The sequence below is a fragment of the Diabrotica virgifera genome, chromosome 4 (assembly GCF_917563875.1).
Source record: "Diabrotica virgifera virgifera chromosome 4, PGI_DIABVI_V3a".
Lineage (NCBI taxonomy): Eukaryota > Metazoa > Arthropoda > Insecta > Coleoptera > Chrysomelidae > Diabrotica > Diabrotica virgifera.
Window position 1 is genome coordinate 218,412,968 of NC_065446.1, and position 19,715 is coordinate 218,432,682.

General features: G+C 33.0%; 1 protein-coding gene across 1 annotated transcript in view; it reads right to left on the bottom strand.

Moving 5' to 3' along the window:
• LOC126883301 (xaa-Pro aminopeptidase ApepP-like) overlaps window positions 1-10,496 on the bottom strand; it is a 445,329-nt gene extending 434,833 nt beyond the window's left edge. Inside the window, exon 1 of the mRNA XM_050648661.1 lies at window positions 10,314-10,496. Within this exon, the coding sequence (XP_050504618.1) occupies window positions 10,314-10,347 (34 nt within the window). The 5' untranslated portion in view covers window positions 10,348-10,496. The remainder of the gene's footprint in view (window positions 1-10,313) is intronic.
• Window positions 10,497-19,715: the final 9,219 nt, after the last annotated feature.

A 19,715-nucleotide genomic window follows, 5' to 3' on the forward strand; every position in this document is an offset into this window, starting at 1 on the left:
TTTAACTTATTCCCAGCATTGATTTTCCATCTTTGTCTGAATTATATGCATTCTTGCTCTCAATCGCGATTATTTCATTCATAGGAGATTCTGACCAATAGAAAGCTACAGAAATCTGAATTAAATCGATAATTTTTGATAATCTCCCGTCGTTAAGTATATTACGTCAGATGCCCTTCGTTGCTACGAAAAAATACATTCAGTGACATTAATGACAATTAATGTTTTAAAAATTATAAAAGTGATGACTTTCAATCGTCAAATATTTATAAAAACTGTGTGTTTAATGGTACTTACATAAATAAATTACAATAAAATTTTGGTTTTGAACAGTTTTATTCATAAAATAATCGCAACAAATTGCACTCGACCTCTGAAATTAATATAGAATTTTTGCTCTCGTGACACTTTGACATAATTTCACTCGCCTTCGGCTCGTGAAATTAAAACTGTCAAAGTGTCACTCGGGAAAAATTCAATAATTTCAGAGCTCTTGTGCAATTAGGGATTCCAATAAACTGTCAGTGGTGGCCGGTGGATGGTTAAACTGACATGACCATAGACATAGTTAAGGGGGGTGGTCATGGCGTATCTAATGTTTACATTAAATATTGACAAATTTGTAAAGAATATCCTGTTTGGTTTTGTTTTTTTGTTAATTGTGTAGCGAAATTTGTGAAATTGTGATAGCAAATTAAATATGAAGTGGTTTAAACATTGGATACGCCTATGGATGACAGTTTCGCCATCCAGCAGCCATATTATATCACGTGATTTGGAATGCCTAATTACTACTGAAAACACCAACTGTCTTTCAATTCTGATTGGTCTATCAGCTTCGTGTTTTCAACGACGTAACCATGGATACCGATCGCAAAGCAAAGTTTGACGTTTGCCAAAAAAATTATTGTAGCTGTATACGTCAAAATGAGTCGTTTCGGTGGTACTTCAAACGAAGTTATAAACCAAAACATTGAAGAAAATATACCGAGTAACACAAGAAAATCTAAATCTTATATATGGAGATAATTTATGATGTTCTGTATGGATCGCAACTACAAATTAGATGCAGAAAATAACAACGAAAGACTAGCATTCATTCTAAAAGACTGGGCCTTCAACTATTTATTGTTATAGGTAAAAAATAATTATAACAAATTATTTATAGTTATAATAAATATTTCATGATTATGACTAATTGTGAATTATTCAAAAAATGGGTAGATTTGGGTTACCTAGATCAAATGTATTATTATTAAATTCCTTCCTCTCATTCTACTGAATTTTTGACCTATCACTTTGTTCGTGAAATAGTCTAATAAAACACCACTCGTGATTTAATTTATCTTATAAGTCTGTCTTTTATTTCTAAACTCAACTGAGTTGCTTAAAGAAAACACCACTCGTCCTACGGACTCGTGGTGTTTTCATGCAACTCAGTTTCGTTTAGAAGTAAATCGACAGACTTATCGCGAAAATTGAATCACTAGTGGTATAATATTCTTGTTCTCATGATCATTTTTCAGTGCGTCATTAATTATGACGTCACATACTGTATTGGGTGTGTCGAGACTTATTTCATGTAATTATTGACGAATCTGACAGATGCCAGAATCGTACTTCGCCATAGGTGAAAAGCTTGTGGAATTAAACTAATTAGTAATTTAGTAGATTTGATTTTTACACAATATGTTAACATGTAGGTATTTTTTATAAAGGGGAATAAAATTAAAGAGTAAACAATATTGTTAATTAAATTTATAAATATGGAAACATTAAAAAATGACACAAAACTATCCATAAACTGTGTTATTATCTTCTTCTCTAGGTTCTGTCTCCGCTTCAAAAGTTGGCAATCATCAGAGAGATCTTTATTTCTGAAACCGCGGCTCTAAATAATTCACTGTTATTACATCCAAACCAGTTCCTAAGGTTCTTCAGCCATGAGTTACGTCTCCTTACTATGGATCTTTTTTTTTGCATAATGACCTGGAGTATTAGATATACACCTGGTTCCAAAAAAACTGATACGACTCTTGACGCGTATTTTGTAGAAAATTGAGCAGTGTATTTTGAAGGATAAATACTTAATATTTACATACTGTCAATGTCACTGCCAAATCTTAAAATTTGTCAGATAGCTTATTATGTTCCACGGTTATTAGACTTTATTATTAATCTTTATTATTAATATTTTCTCCGCAACTGAGGATATCTTATCAACTGTATTGTTTTTAAACAATAGATGATAAAATAAAAATATTGACAGTTCAAAAATGTGAACATTATTGCATTGTGTGTGGCCTAAGTTTGGGCTGAAAACTAAAATGTATTACATTTTTACAAAATTTTGGAATATGTTTAATTACGTAGACCAATTTTAACAGTTGTTTTCAATACAGATTTGAATCATCTACAAATAGTTTCTAATGTCTTTTGATGTCAAATAATTAGGGAAGCTGGAATTCAACAGTTTAGAATTTTACATTGAGTTAATGCAAAATTGTGACGCATGTCAAAATTCTCAATGTATTTTAATTGTATTCATTTTTTTTTCGAATCCTGAGAAAGCTAATAAATATTTTTGAAAAATTTAAACTCAGAATGAAAGACTACATTATTACCGAGGGCTGAAAGTCCCTGAAAACTTCTATAATATTTATTTTAATAAGTTACAGGGCTGAAAATAAAAAAAAGTGTGATATTTAATTTCAAATATTTCATTCAATAGAAACTGCTTGTTTATTCTAAGGGGCTTTCCGCCCTCGGTAATAATGTAATCTTTCATCCTGCGTTTAAATTTTTCTAAAATACTTATTAGTTTTTTCATGAATCAGTTGTTTGTTGTTTGTTTATTTTATTATTTGTCTGTCATAATAAATATAATGTCAGATCAATCAAATACACTGCTCAACATCATGAAATCTTACTAAGAGTCGTATCAGTTTTTTTAGGAACCGGCTGTACATCTCTCATCACATGTCCCATATATCTCAGTTTTCTTCTTCTTGGTTAGTTCTTCTCGTTCCCTATGCGTAAGTCTCATTACCTCCACGTTGGCTATTCTATCTACTCATGAGATTTTTAGCACTCTTCGGTACATCTCGAATGTCTCTAGTCTCCTCACGTCAATGACTAACTTTTAACGAACTAAATTCTAAACCAAAACACAAAATAATGCACAAAAACGTTGTGAAACACAAGGGAAGTCGAATTCGAATTTCAAAATGACAGGTACATAAAATACTGACCTGAATAATAACCGTCACTTGACTCTTTGACACTTCTAAAAAATGGCCAAAATGGACGAAGTTTTCGTCAAATGTTCGTAATACGAGTATTTGATTGGCTAGAAAAAACGCGCATTCTAAATATCAACGAATCAAATGTAGGTTAGGAATAGACATCTTATGTATATAACCATTGTAATGCTGCATTATTTTTGTGTTTAATCACGGAGCTACCGCTTTTTCCGTCTCATCTAACTTAATGCATTAGAGAGAAATCGAAAAACTGTGACGCACTGAAAAATGATCATGAGAACAAGAATATTACTATTGAAAATAAGAGAACTCTTTAGAACTTTTTAGGCGAAAGTGAAAAATAAAACATACGCCATTTCCACAAAAATTAAAATGTATAGTAATCCTTAGATAAATTTGTTTATATTAGTATAAGTAATGATTTCAACAATTTTGACAGGTTTAGAATGCATATTTTTAAAAAAGATATAATTTAAAAAAATCAGAATTTTTAAAATTATCGTAATTTTCATTTTCTTTTGATAATAGCTCCAAAAATACTCAATATGTATATGTAAAAAGTGATATATGTATAACCAAATTTTAGTTTTTTCTGTATCAAATATTTTACCTTTTTACTATTTCTGTAGGGTAAAAAATAACCGAGAGAGCCGAGAAACGTTGAAGCTTAAATTTTGCTGCGAGAACTATGTAACCCATTAATTTTTAAAAAAGTAAGGCGTTTAAAAGATTAAATTCAACTGGTTTAATAGCCATTAAAATTAACTTTCAAATGGTTTTTAGATAAACCTGATATCGTAAAAATTAACGGAATTATTAAAAAAAAACAATAACTTTTTTGGAATAAATTTTAAAAGCTAAATTTTGAAAAATATTTGGTGCATAAATTTTAATGCTAGCAACTTGTTCGGGGGCTCATTTAATAGATATTTCTAAGTACTTTGACAAATGTTTAATAAGGATATGTTATAAAATGCATCATTTTTCCGTTATTTAAACTTAAATACTTAGATTTGGGTACTCTCCGAAAAAAATATATATTCAATTACCTATAATTCACTTTTAGTTAACATTAAAAGGTTTTTCAAGTAAAGAGTTTATTTCATTGTTTATTGGCTTTAATTTTGGTAATAATAACTTTTTTGTAAAATCTTATACTTTTTGAGTTATTTATGAAAAAGCGGTTAAAAACATGCATTTTTCTCACGAAAAATTAAAATTTTTGATCTTTAATAACTCAAAAAGTTTTGATTTATTATAATAACTTTATATAACAAATTTTGCTTAGAATTTGTCCCTCTACCGAAATCTGGGGATATTTTTAATAAAATAATTTTCACCCCTGAGAAGGGGTGGCATCCACCCCCAGGGTAAAATCCTCTAACCACTCACCAATTTTCATGCAAATCGATCGAGGTTCAACGAAATCGGAGGTAATAGCTCATATTCACTTTCAGTGACTGCACTAACTCTTCTTTAAATATTAAGATATGTCAATTGGTGATTTTATTGTGGTATCCAAATGACCCTTTACGTGAATGCATTCATGTATAAATGATGTATCTTGGTCGTCTTTATTTTGTATCAGATTTTCAGCTTCTTTAAAGTTCTTAATTGCTTAATTTTGGCAAATCTGTTAATAACACGAAAACGTTGATAAGATTCCAGACGTCTATTAAGGTCTCTTATCAGAGTGTCGATTATAATATAGAATGTGTGTAGTATAATTTAGTATTCTTTTGTCATTGTTTATTTTATTGATTAATTGTTTTGTCATTCAAATTAATTCTACTGTCAAGTTTTATGTGAATAAAAGCCTAATTTTGTAAAAGGCATTTTTACTACAATTTTATTCACATAAATATACCAAATATACAATGGAGAAGTACTTTAGACCTGATAAACTAGAGGCTGATCCAAACTCCCAAACTGCCGCCAAAGAATTTAAACACTGGTACGAAACATTTAAGAATTTTTTGGAAAGCAATAAATCTACAGAAAAATCGCTAGAAGATAAAGACAAGTACATGCTTTTAATCAATTTTGTCTCACATTCAGTATATGATTACATAAGCGAAGCAAAAACATACATTTCTGCTATCAAAATTTTGGAAGAATTGTATATTAAACCTACAAATGAGATTTACGCAAGACATATTCTAGCTACAAGAAAACAACAAATAAACGAATCTATAGATCAGTATGCTCAACAGTTAAAGCTTTTGGCTAAAAATTGTAATTTTAAAGCAGTTTCTTCAGAAGAAAATAAAAATGACTATATTCGTGATGCTTTTATTAATGGTCTCGTTCAATCCAATATACGTCAAAGATTACTAGAGTTTAGTTCTTTATCGTTAGACGAAGCATTATCTAAATCTAGATCTTTAGAAGATTCTCAAAAACAATCTGATACATATCATGCAGCATTAAATAATATAGCATCTTGTAGTCATCCAAATTCAGAACAAACTACTTTAGCTTCTGTTCAAACAAAACCTGGTCAGACTTGTTATTTTTGTGGACATCCAAGACATCCTCGATCTGTATGTCCAGCAAGGGCTGCGATTTGCCAAAACTGTCATAGAATTGGACATTGGTTTAAAATGTGCATGCAATCAAAGAAAAGTCAAACGAGATCAACTTATGCATCTACAATGGTAATCTCTTCTTCAATGGAAACACCTCAATCGCTTTCAAAATGTATAGCCAAAGTAACAGTTAACCAAATTGATGCCAACGCTTTAATAGACACTGGAAGCTCAGATACTTTTTGTAGATCATGAATTCGCTATTGAAAATAAGCTTAAAATTTTTCCAATACAAGGGGTCCAAGTTTCTATGGCATCTATGTCATTCTCAGCTAATATTCAAGGCTATTGTTTAATAAACATTCAGGTTGATAAAGAAAAATATGATCAAACAAAAGTTTAAGTTTTATCCAATCTTTGTACAGATGTGATTTTGGGTCAAGATATTATGAAACAACATGAAAGCTTAGAAGTTAAATTTGGAGGACCAAGAAGACCTCTTAAGATATGCTGTCTTACTGAAGCTAAAATTAAGCCACCTTCGTTGTTTGCCAATTTAACAGAAAATTGTCACCCTATTGCTACTAAATCTCGCAGGCATTCACAGGAAGATGAAGAATTTATTAAACAAGAAATAAAACGTCTCCTTAAAGAAGAAATTATTGAAGAAAGTAAATCACCTTGGAGGGCCCAAGTGTTGGTAACTAAAAACGAAAATCATAAACGTCGGATGGTAGTTGATTACTCTCAAACAATAAATAGATTCACATTACTTGATGCTTATCCGTTGCCGAATATTGATTCACTGGTGTCTAAGATAGCAAAATATAAAAATTTTAGCTCAATTGATTTAAAATACGCATATCATCAAATACCAATTTACGAATCTGACAAACCATTTACAGCTTTCGAGGCAAGTGGAGGCCTTTACCAATTCCGTCGTATTCCTTTTGGAGTTACCAATGGAGTATCATGTTTTCAGAGAGCCATTGATTCTATCATAAAAAAAGAAAATCTACAAGGTGTTTACGCTTATTTAGATGATGTAACAGTTGGTGGTGAGGATCAAGATAGACATGATTTAAATTTACAGAATTTTTTAAATGCTGTTAAAAAATATGGGTTAACTTTAAATCAAAATAAATGTCACTACAATCAAAAAATTATAAATATTTTGGGATATACAATAGAAAACTCTACAATGAAACCTGATCCAGACAGATTGAAGCCTCTACTAAATTTACCAGTTCCGAATGATTCTAAAAGTCTTCAGAGGGCACTTGGAATGTTTTCACATTACTCAAAATGGGTTAATAATTTTTCAGCAAAAATTAGAGGTCTTATAGATTGCAAGAAATTTCCATTAGGTCCTGACTTGGTATTTGCTTTTGAGGAGTTGAGAACTGATATAGCTAATGCACTTCTATGGACAATTGATGAAAAAGAAATTCTCATTGTTGAAACTGATGCTTCTGAATTTGCTATTGCTGCCACTCTGAGTCAATCTGGAAGACCCGTTGCTTTTTTCTCACGTACCCTTACAGATTCTGAACGAAAATATTCTGCAATTGAAAAAGAAACATATGCTTGTGTTGAAGCATTGAAAAAATGGAGACACTATCTTTTAGGAAGACAATTCAAACTAATCACAGATCAGAAATCAGTTTCGTTCATGTTTAATACAAACCATACAAGTAAAATCAAAAATGAAAAAATTTTGCGTTGGCGTTTGGAGCTTTCTTGTTTTAAATATGATATTATCTATCGTCCAGGAAAGGCTAATGATGCAGCTGATGCACTATCAAGAATATGCAATAATATAAATAATACAAGCAAGTTATATCAATTACATTCAGATTTATCGCATCCTGGGATTACTCGTATGCACCATTTTGTAAAAATTCGAAATTTACCTTATTCTTTAGATGAAATTAAACACGTAATTACCTCTTGTCCAATCTGTGCAGAAATTAAACCCAGATTTTATAAGAAAGAAGATGATACACATTTAATTAAATCAACAGCTCCGTTCGAAAGATTGAATATTGACTTTAAAGGTCCAATACCCGGTTCTTCTAGAAATTCTTATATGCTTACAATCATTGATGAATTTTCAAGATTTCCATGCTCAGATACATCCAGTCAGACAGTAATTGAATGTTTGAATCAAATGTTTTGTTTATATAGAATGCCGGCATATATACATTCTGACAAGGGAACTAGCTTTACTTCACAAGAATTTATTAATTATCTACACTCTAAAGGAATATCTTCAAGTAGAACAACACCATATAACCCTGGAGGAAATGGTCAAGTCGAGAGATACAATGGAATTATATGGAAAGCAGTGAATCTAGCATTGAAAACCAAAAATTTAGACATCACTAAATGGGAGACTGTTCTACCAGATGCTCTGCACTCTATAAGAAGTTTACTGTGTACAGCAACCAATTGTACACCTCATGAACGTTTATTTACGTATCAGCGAAGATCAACTAGCGGAACTTCTATTCCATCATAGCTTAAAGATTCAGACAAAGTATTACTAAGAAAATTTGTACGAAAAAGTAAGTTTGATCCTTTAGTTGAAGAGGTTGATCTTTTAGAAGCCAATTCAGATTACGCCTTAATACAGTATCCAAACGGAAAGAAAAGTACAGTTTCAACGAAGCATTTAGCTCCTAGATGTGACCTGAAATTATTGAATCAAGATAATGATGAAGATGAAAATGAAAGTCCAAATAATACACTAGAGAATTCCACTACTGAATCAATACCAGAGGACATAGAAAATTTATCTATTCAAGAACCCAATCAAGTACCTGATGATAATCATAAACCAAGATTGGAAAATTCAGATTTTCAATCTAGCCGTAAATCAGCTAGAACTAAAAATAAACCACGATATTTGCAAGATTTTGTTCAAAAATAGGGCCGGGTGAATGTAGTATAATTTAGTATTCTTTTGTCATTGTTTATTTTATTGATTAATTGTTTTGTCATTCAAATTAATTCTACTGTCAAGTTTTATGTGAATAAAAGCCTAATTTTGTAAAAGGCATTTTTACTACAATGTGTGAATTTTCATCTCATCACTAGCTGAAAAGTTTAGTTCATCATCGGCCCCCTCGTCAAATTGAATCTTTCTTTTTCTCTTTCTTATTTCTTTATATGTTTTATTTGGGCACAATTTTTTGGCTTCGTTGAGGTGAAGTAATTTGAAAGAGCTTCTTTAATGACAGAAGCCAGATCCATAATTTTTATATACAAATAGATCTGTACAGTATTTTTGCCGCCCTAAGCAACTGCCTATATTGCCTAATAGATAAAGTGGCCCTGCTTACACCTTGATTTTATAATAACCAAGTAAGTAAGATATAGTAAATATAAATAAAACGGGATAGTTCCCGAAAGTTGACTGTATACCATCTAGTTAAATAACTTAACTTGAAGTAAAAACTCCCTGGTGTAGTTGGTATGGTTTATTCCACGAATATACGGCTGTTTTGGATTATCGCGACAACGAATATTTTAATGTACAACATAAGAAGTACGAAAGTAAATGGCTGTAATAAATAATTATTCCAATAAACAACAATGTAATTTGCAATTTACTTTCGTTCTTCATATTTTTCACAATAAAATATTCGTTGTAGAGATAATCCAACACAGTCGTATGTTTGTGGAATAGGGTATATAAAATTTTTAATGAAAAATTAAAATTTTTAAAAATCCAAAAGGATTACATTCAGAACGTTTTCGGACTTATCAGTCCATCATCAGTTCAACTCCCTGTCCCTGCAAAATATTGACAGACAACGTGGTTCAATGCAGACATAATAATAAAAAATATGTAGAGGTATAGCATTAACATGTTGCTGGAAGCAATCCATTGCCATCGACTTTAAGTCAAACTATTTTATTATATTTACTATGTAGTTAGAACATTTAACCCAACCAGTGTTTGGCATTGATGGACTGATAAGTCCGAAACGGTTCTGAATGTAATCCTTTTGGATTTTTAAAAATTTTAATTCTTCATTAAAAATTGTATGCCAACTACACCAGGGAGTTTTTACTTCACGTTAAGTTATATAGTAAATATATTACAAAGTTTAAACAATTCCTTCGGTACACTTACGCTTTTTTAATAAGATATAATAATGGTTAAAATGATCTAAACAAAAAAAGAATTAAAAAACGGATCCAGAACTAATAACCAGTAAAACTTAGATACAACAAATATGGAATATGGGAATAAATAAAGAAAATTGCTACAAAAAATTAATATATTTGAAGAAATATTGATAAGCACCCCTGCGTCTCCAGTTGGCATAAAAATGACATAGGAGATACACGAAAGAATAAGTAGCTATACGTACGTACTTACTTTTCATGTTCTGCAATTTTAAATTAAATAACAAATAAGTAAATAATATTTTAAAAAATCTTCAACACTCGGTTTTTCTTTCGTTACAGATACATTTCTTTTATACCTAATAGAAGTTTTTAAGTTACTTACAACTGAGCAGAACTGCTGCTATCCAAACCTGCATTATTATCGTCAAATGGCACAAAACACAAAAACACCCACTATATTATCGAAGCGATGTTCGCGATCTCGTCGCGGCGTGAATCTATTTAGATTTCGAGCGCGTTCAAATTCGAATCTCGTGCCGGACTAAATATTGTTATAAATACGCGCCCATAGTTTAAGACTGACAAATGAGCCGACGCTTGCGCCTACAAACTAACGAAAATATTACTTTCCTCCAAAGGAAAGTCTACGTGAAAAATTTTCTTGAAAAGTGAATTAGCTCTTGTATAAAGGTGGTCCTAGGACAAGAGGACCTTCAGATTCGGACTTGCTCGCAACACGAAAGAAGTTTTGTCTATTATGTCGCGATTTAAGCCAAAGCAATTTTTTATTTCGTTTATAATTATAATACTCCTTATTTTCTTAGATATATCTTCTTTCTTTGCTGTCATCCACCGAAGGTTATCGTAAAGTTACTCAGCCAGGATTTTTTCGTTCGTCCATCTTCTAACTTCAATCTTGCCTTCCACTATAAATTGTAGCAGACTGTATTTATCATGGTGATTGGTGTACCTCAATTTATATCCCACTACACAAAAAAGGAACTACTACACAAAAAAGGAACAGTCACTAATAACACATGCTAGTAAAATATTGTTGCATATCATCAAAAACAGATTAAAAACCTATCTACATTACCAAATACCTCAGCAACAAGCGGGGTTTGTAAAGGGTAAAGATACAAGGGAACAAATCCTGAACCTGAGACAACTCATTGAAAAGTCTAAAGAATTTCAAGTACCTATATGCTTCGCTCACTAACAAAAAGCATTTGATTGTGTAAGCTGGATAAATCTGTGGTCAATTTTAATAGAAATGGGCGCACCAATGCACCTGGTGACACTTATTAAAAATCTGGACCAGTCTAATATAGCGACAGTACGACTAGATCAGAAATTCTCAAACCAATTCCAAACCGAGAGAGGTGTTAGACAAGGATGCGTGTTGTCACCTGACTTATTTAACATTTATGGTAAACATATCATGAGGATGGTTTTAGGAGGATGGACCGGTGGAGTAACAGTAGCTGGTAGGAAAATCTCCAATTTAAGATTTACTGATGACACTACACTTATAGCGGCAAATGAGCAAGAAATGTTGGATTTTTTGCGAAGAGTTGAGTACGAAAGCAATAAAGTTGGTCTGAAAATAAATAAAGCTAAGACAAAAATAATGATGGTCGACAGATTCGACACTATTCAACTGACTAACATGTTACAGGAATACCATATAGTAAACACCTTTGTCTATCTCGGGTCTAGTATAACTAACGATGGTAACTGTGAAGCAGAAGTTCGAAGACGTACTGGTATGGCAAAAAATGCGATGAGTCACCTAACTAAAGTTTAGAAAGAAAGATCTATCTCTCAAAATATCAAGATGAGACTGGTGAATGCCCTTGTATTCTCAATATTTCTATACGGAGCAGAGACTTGGACTCTTCGCGCATGCGAGCGCCAAAAATTGAAGCCTTTGAGATGTGGTGCTGGAGAAGAATGCTGCGCATATGGACAGCTCATAGGACAAACGTTTCCATTCTAAACCAACTCAATATTAAAAAAAGGCTGTCCACAATATGTCTGCAACGAATTCTGCAATTATTTGGTCACGTGGTTCGCAGAGGTGACGACAGTTTGGAGAGATTAATTATTAATTGTTTCTGGAAACGTTCCGGGGAGAAGATCAAGAGGACGATCACCAACTAGATGGTCTGAGCAAAGAAAGCATTCAGCTGGAAACTCATTCTGCGAAGCTCTTAGAGCAGCTGAAGATAGAGACCAATGGAGAAACATTGTTAGGAATATTGGAAGAAATCACGATTCTCAGTAATAGGGAAACGACAAGAGAGAGAGAGAGAGAGAGAGAGAGAGAGAGAGAGAGAGAGAGAGAGAGAGAGAGAGAGAGAGAGAGAGAGTACTTATCATAACACAAAACATGACCCAGATATGATTTTTTTTTCCTTTTAACAGTTTTTATCAATCTCTTTATTGTCACAATGCCTCGGTATCGGTCACTCTGTCTATTCAAGGTATTCTCAGTATGCGTTGGTACATCCACATACATTTTCAAACCCTCTAACTTTTTTATAGTTGCTGCTGTTAAAATCCATCCTTCTACTGCGTACGGTAGCGTAGAGACAGTAGAGAGTACGTAACATTTCGTGATGTTAACGGAACCCGCGGAACCATGCTCAGTACGCCACTCTTACAGAAGGATGCTTAGAATAGCATGGACACAGAAGAAAACGAACACGGAAGTATTGCGAGAAATGGGTAAAGAATGCGAAATAATAAACAAAATAAAACTAAGAAAGTTACAATATCTGGGACACGTAATGAGGGGACAGCGATATGAAATGCTAAGACTGATAATACAGGGAAAGATAAGAGGAGGAAGGAGTATAGGAAGATAGGAAGAAGGAGAGTATCATGGATGAAGAATAAAAATAACTGATTTAAATGCAGTTCTATAGAACTTTTCAGAGCTGTAGATAGAGTAAAGATAGTGATGATGATCTCCAACCTCCGATTAGAAGACGGCACTTAAAGAAGAAGAAGAAAAACTTGATTTCTTTACTTTGGTCTTAACCTTTAGATGGTCTGCAATGTATCATCCCAAATATTTAAAGTGAGTATAACTCTCTTGTGTCTAATGTGTTTGTCGATCTATCTATACGGGAAGCATCGTCATGAACTTGGCGACTGACATTTGTCTTAAAATGTTCATTTTTAGACCTATTTCTCTTCCCTTCGTATTTACGCATTGTATTAACTCAAATAACTCAAATAAACAGTGTCGTCACTGTATCTAGGATTATTAAATTCACAACTGATTTTCACTCCCAAAATCTTTATCTTGCAAAAACTGTTTGAAAACTATATCAGAGTAGATATTAAATAACAGCGGGATAGAATGTATCCCTATCTCACGCCCCTTTGAATGTAACATTCGTTAATTAGTTTCCCATCGACTGGTCCGACTTCTTCGTCTTCGAATATAAGTTTTTTTATAATACGTATCGAATGTTCTTTTGTAATCGACGAAAACCACATAAATATTTTACGTTAGTGGTGGCGCTTTTGGAGTACATTTTAGCTGAAAATCTGGTCAAAATCTGATCAACAGCCAAATATCTAGGCCAATCCCGCAATAAATAATGCGAGGAAAAAAATTCAATATGTGGCTCATCAGACATCCTCAGACGATGCCGGATGTTTCATTGTAGCATAAACAATGCAGAGAAGCTCATTTGCCCTTTTTGTAACAAGTCGCTGGTTGGACATATTCTGTTCCTGAGGTTGCATTCTAGTGATGGACAAAAGAAATCATACGGTGCCTGCTTAAATCCTTACAGTGGAAGCGACAGATCATGGACAACTTCCATAAAATAGGTAAAAACTTGCATGATCCTTTATCTAACTGACTAGGTACCACAAGATTGCTTGAGATTTGAAGGATTGGTCAGACTGGCTGCATTCATTCGCTTAACAGAATTCGCCCGCGTATTTAATCACTTGAAAAAAATATTTCGTTTCACAGACGTGAGTGCTATATATTACCATGCCAGATTAGTTTCTGCTGGTTTCTGCAAGCCATCTTCAGGCGTTCTATATTCCTCCAAAACATGGCAGTTGTCAATTTTCACTTTTTTTCAACTTTTGATGCTATTATAGTAATGGTAGGGGAGCAAAGTATGCTAAATGTGCAGTCACTCGAGCGTTATCGGGACCTATTGGGTTGTGAAGAGTAGGTCCAAAAACCAAAAATGTTAAGTAAAGTTTTCCATTTCAGTGGGGACTTTCCAATTTTAATTTAATTTTCCATTTCCAACAATCGTTTTTTAGATTATAGCGCCACCTATCCATAATTCGAAAAAATGTCTCGAATAAAATTACTTATTTACGTTACGTAAGGAATCCAAATCTGCAATAAAAAAAGGGGGCTTCCATTTAAGATTTTAAGGAAACCACCCACCCCACCTCCGTGGGGGTCGTGTTTGGTGCCACTCGATAGATTTTTCAAAAAAATTGAATAAGTGTAGTTTTCAGTTTTTCGATTTGATGTTCATTTCGCGAAATATCGCGGAATTCGTATTTATAATATTAAATTTACCCCCCACTCCTCTCCGTGGGAAGTCGTGTTTGGTATCATTCGATAGATTTTTGAAAAATATTGAGCACGTATTTGTTAGTTTTTCGATCTGTCATTCATTTCGCGAAATATTCGTTTTTTCCTTGTGAAACTTTGGGACTTACCCATTACCTTACACCCCGCTCAAATCGTCAGATTATTTAAGTATACACTGTTTTGCATGTACTTAACTTACCTAATCTTAATCTGACGATTTCGAGTTTTTCTAAGGATATATTTTTTTCGCCCCCCCCCCTTAACGAACCCCACTGCATTAAGAGCCAATATATGGTAGAGGTACATTTTCAGGGTACAAGGTTTCTACCCATGTACCTAATAATCTGACGCGCTCGAGTATTGCAAAAATCTCCGCTTGGGCTCCCCTACCATAAGTTGGATTAGTCGTATAAATATAAAACAATAACGAAAAATCGAAAAGGATTACCAATTTTTGTGAGATTTTAATTCCATAGTTTTTTTATTTAAGTCAAAAATAATGTTACGTAACGCATTGTTCGCACCCCCATTCCCGCCCCTATGAGGCTGAAGCACGACAAATTAGATAAACATAATGATATACATAGACTTGACAAAATTCGTGCTACATAATTTATTAATGCTCCGGTAGCTCTAGTCTCAGAGAATTTAGGAAGTGAGTTCTTACAATAATATTTAAGATAAAGAAAAGACATTATCAATTTTTGGGCGCCATTAATAGATCAAAATCTATTACTATATATTTATATAAGATTTACAAAAAATTACTTAAAATGGTATCCCTCTGTATAGTAACGGTACTTACCCTTGGTGTCTGAGGTAGTCTGCTTGTCCTCTTACAAGAAAGATCAGAGATGGATTGTGCAAAGATAATAATAAGAAATAAGTTTAAAACATAATTATCATTATTTATTCAGGTAGAAAATTGTAAAAAAAACTGATCTGATTAGAAAAATAAAGAAATTAAGTCTTTCGCGTTTCGTTAAAAGTTCGAAAAAGAAAAACAGGAATTATAAAGTTTATCACAAATACCTGGTGAACAATCTATCTGTTGCTGCTGTAGTGCTGGATCGGTTAGCTCTTTAGAGCTCTGGTTGTTGCGACGAACTCACTTTCACTTTACATTTAAAGTACCATTACATAACTGTTATTTATATGAAAAATAAAAATTCCATAGTCTGTTTTATGAAAAGAAAGTAACTGCGTATTTAATTATTAGTGATACATTACACTGACTCGATGATAAAACATACTTTGTTTAGACTATTGTCTTTAGTCAAAAGACCGGGAACCACGTTCCGGTAAGATTGAATTAAGTTAATTTGCAGAAGGCATGCTAAACGGGAGCTACGTCCGCGAAGGTTGAATTAAGTAGTTATTTTTGCAAGAGACATACTAAACGCCGTACTAGGAATACTATTCCATTATTGTACCGGACACAACACAAAGAATATACCGGTATGGTATTTACGACAACATATCGCACTTGTGACTTTTCACTACAGAATCCTCAAGATTCCATTCTGAGCCTAACTCGGCACAGCCAAAAAAAAAATGCACGTCTTTACTGCATGACTTCTAAAACTTAATTCCATTCTTCTTGTCCTAATCTCGGACAAGATTTCTTTCTCGCCTAAATTCACCTCCCTTTCTGACAGCTATAACCTACTTTGACCAATAGTCATCATTCCGAACATTTCCCTACCAATCGGATAGTTGGAAAGTAATACTTAGGCCATCCTATTATGGTCATAAGTTTCTTTTTCAGCCAATCACAATCGCTGTCCTTTTTGTAACCATTTAAGGATTTCCACGAAATTTACTGCGTTGCAATTTCTGTGGGGTTCCTAGATTTCTATAATTCAGACACTTAGCAATATCTCCTATTCTTATTTTATGAGACACATCCTGTTGCAAAGTAAACAACTCCTAGGAAACATGTCTCCGAAGCCCTCTTTGTATCTCTACTTACTGCAATAGCCAAATGACCTACTTAGGCATCTAGCATTTCGTAGAACATTAATCTTTTCGCTTTTGCGGGTGGTCTATGAGAAACGCCTTGGGTGTTACATTACGTCGAATTTCTATCCATAACGACAGGGTCGGACTTTGCGATACTTAGGCTGTGATTTTTTAGCCTGTTTCAAGGCACAGTAACGTTTTACAAGACCCCTACTTAAAAGACCCCTATGAAAAAGAATCTTTTTATAATAATTATAATTATTTCTTCAGGTAATCTTTGTATTATTCTGTATATTTGTGTTCTGCTGTCTACAACAGTGGCGGCTCGTGGTTTTTACAATAAGGGAGGCTATACCTAACTGTAAAATATCTAGACAAATTTGCACTAGCAAAAAAAATCCGCCAATAAATCTAATTTAAGGCCACATTTTTTTGACCATTTTTTATTGACATTTTATAATATCATCATAATTCACAATTTCATAATATCATATCATTTTAAAAATAAACTTACGTGCATAGAAATCAGCCCACTTAAAAATTTGGTCATTTTTGATGTCTCGTATTTCCTAAACCTGTTGGCCGACTTAAGTGATTTTTTAAACATGTTATAGCCTGATTCTTTAACAATACCACTATAATAATATTGTTGCTAAACAGGTAAATTTTCATTGTATACCGGGTGTACCAATCAAACTGTGTTTTTTTTTCTCAAAGTTTGCATCACCCTGTGGAATATTCTAGCCTAGCATTTACAAAATACTGAAATTAAAACCCAATTATAGCATCAGGTTTTCTTAACATTCTGCTTTTTGATTTATTCGTTTATGTTGGATAATTAAAAGTTAGATACTTTAACAACTAGACATGTTCTTCATCAATACACGGTGTTTTTAAATAAGTGCGACAAACTTTAAGGGGTAATTCTGCATGAAAAATAATGACAGTTGGCTTTATAAACGTATGTCCGCAAATGTTTCGTTTCCGAGATACGGGATGTTGAATTTTTTCTTACAAACTGACTATTTATTTATTGCTTTAAAACCAGTTGAGATATGCAAATGAAATTTGGTAGGTTTAAAAGCTAGTTATTGCAGATTTTTTCACATAAAATTAAGAATTTTATATTCATCATTAGCGTGCATACGGGTAATATGATCAGTGATATTACACGTATGCGTTCTAATGGTGAATATTAAAACTCTTACTTGTATATCAGAAAATGTGCAATAACTACGTCTTAAAACCCACCAAATTTCATTAGTATATCTCAACCGGTTTTAAAGCAATAAAATAAATTCTCAGATTGTAAGAGAAAATTCAACATCCCGTATCTCGGAATCGAAACATTTGCAGACATACGTTTATAAAATCAACTGTCATTATTTTTTCATGTAGAATTATCCCTTAAAGTTTGTCGCACTTATTTAGAAACACCCTGTATTGATGAAGAACATGTCTAGTTGTTAAAGTACCTAACTTTTTTATTATCCATCATAAACCAATAATTCAAAAAACGGAATGTTAAAAAAGCCTGAGGCTATAGCTGGGTTCTAGTTTCAGTATTTTGTAAATGCTAGAATATTCCACAGGGTGATGCGAACTTTAAGAAAAAACACAGTTTGATTGGTACACCCGGTGTACAATGAGAATGTACCTGTTTAGCAACAATATTAATACAGTGATATTGTTAAAGAATCAGGCTATAACATGTTCAAAAAATCACTTAAATCGGCCAACAGCTTTAGGAAATATGAGACATCAAAAATGACCAAATTTTTAAGTGGGCCGATTTCTATGGACGTAAGTTTAGTTAGTCTAATCAATGTAAAAGTGTATTACCAAAGTTTGTGTCGTTTATTTGTTAACAATTCTATCACTGTAAGTAGATATGCATATCAAAATAAATAAAGATTTGAAGTTTTGCAGTCCATACAGGTTGAAGGTTCAGATTTTTTAAGATAATCAACTGAATTTTTTTAATTCTAAAAGCAGCCTACTGCGAATCCAAAAACACGGTAAATTACCGATATTTTGCTTTGCATTACAGATATCGGAAAAAGTTATTTGAACAAGTTGTTCGAAATATTATTCTAACCCCACATACCAAATTTCATTACAAAATTCGCACTTTTAGTTTTTTAATTATTGTAGTCAGGATCCTAACATTGCAGCGGAGGCTGCTGGCCGATCAGCCGCGCTAAGGAGACCGGGTCTCCTTAAACGCTGCTGGGCTGCGCGGAGCATTAGCAAGTGAGACTTTGCGGCCAGCAGCCTCCGCTCCAATTTTAGGATCCTGACAACAAATAATGAAAAAACTAAAAGTGCGAATTTTGTGATGAAATTTGGTATGTGAAGTTAGAACATTATTTGGAACAACTTGTTCAAATAACTTTTTCCGATATCTTTAACGCGAAGCAAAATAGCAAAGTAAACAAAACAGTGTAGCATGTGTAAAAAATTTATGGGGAGGCTAAGCCTCCCTTGCCTCCTCTGACCAGCCGTCACTGGTCTGCAATTCTACAGGAATCGATGATTTGTATGGATTCATTTGTGAAACGTTTTCGTGAACTATAATGATAATTTCGGTACGATTATCATGATTATGAAGTACCAACCTTGTCTTTTTATAGTAAATCCTTTATAAAGGTATATATATTGTTAAGATATGTAAAATTTGAATTAATATGGTTTCGATCTTAATATTTTAGAAAAGTTAAAACCTATAATAAAAATATACCAAAATTCATTTCGAAGAAATGAAAGTCAATTATCTTTGGATGGCCGTAGGTAAACAAAATTTAAATAGGGATTAAGTATTTTCTTTGTACAGTTAGTATGATAAGAAAGTGGTTATGTGTTTGGACAATGAGACCGGGTTTCCCAAATGGACTTTTGCGGCGAGGGAACAATTGTATTTAGAAATTTAAATGAATGTAATCTTTGTTTAGATATTAAGAAAGGAAAAAAAAACCGATTGGCATGTAATTAGTTTTAGGAAATTTCTAATGGTAGGGAAAATTGGTGTTTGTTATCTGAAAGGTAGATGGGGATAAAATTGAGGAACTCGGATTGGTGAAGAAGGAAAAAGGAGGGGCTAGGTATGAAGAATGGGAGTTTAGCGAAATGTTAGAGGGTGGAAGGAGAGTCAGTTGTTAAATGATCGTTAAGTCGACTAGTGGTGATCTCTAAGAGTCTCCTGAATTAGTAAGGCAGATAAGTGAATAGTTGTGAGTT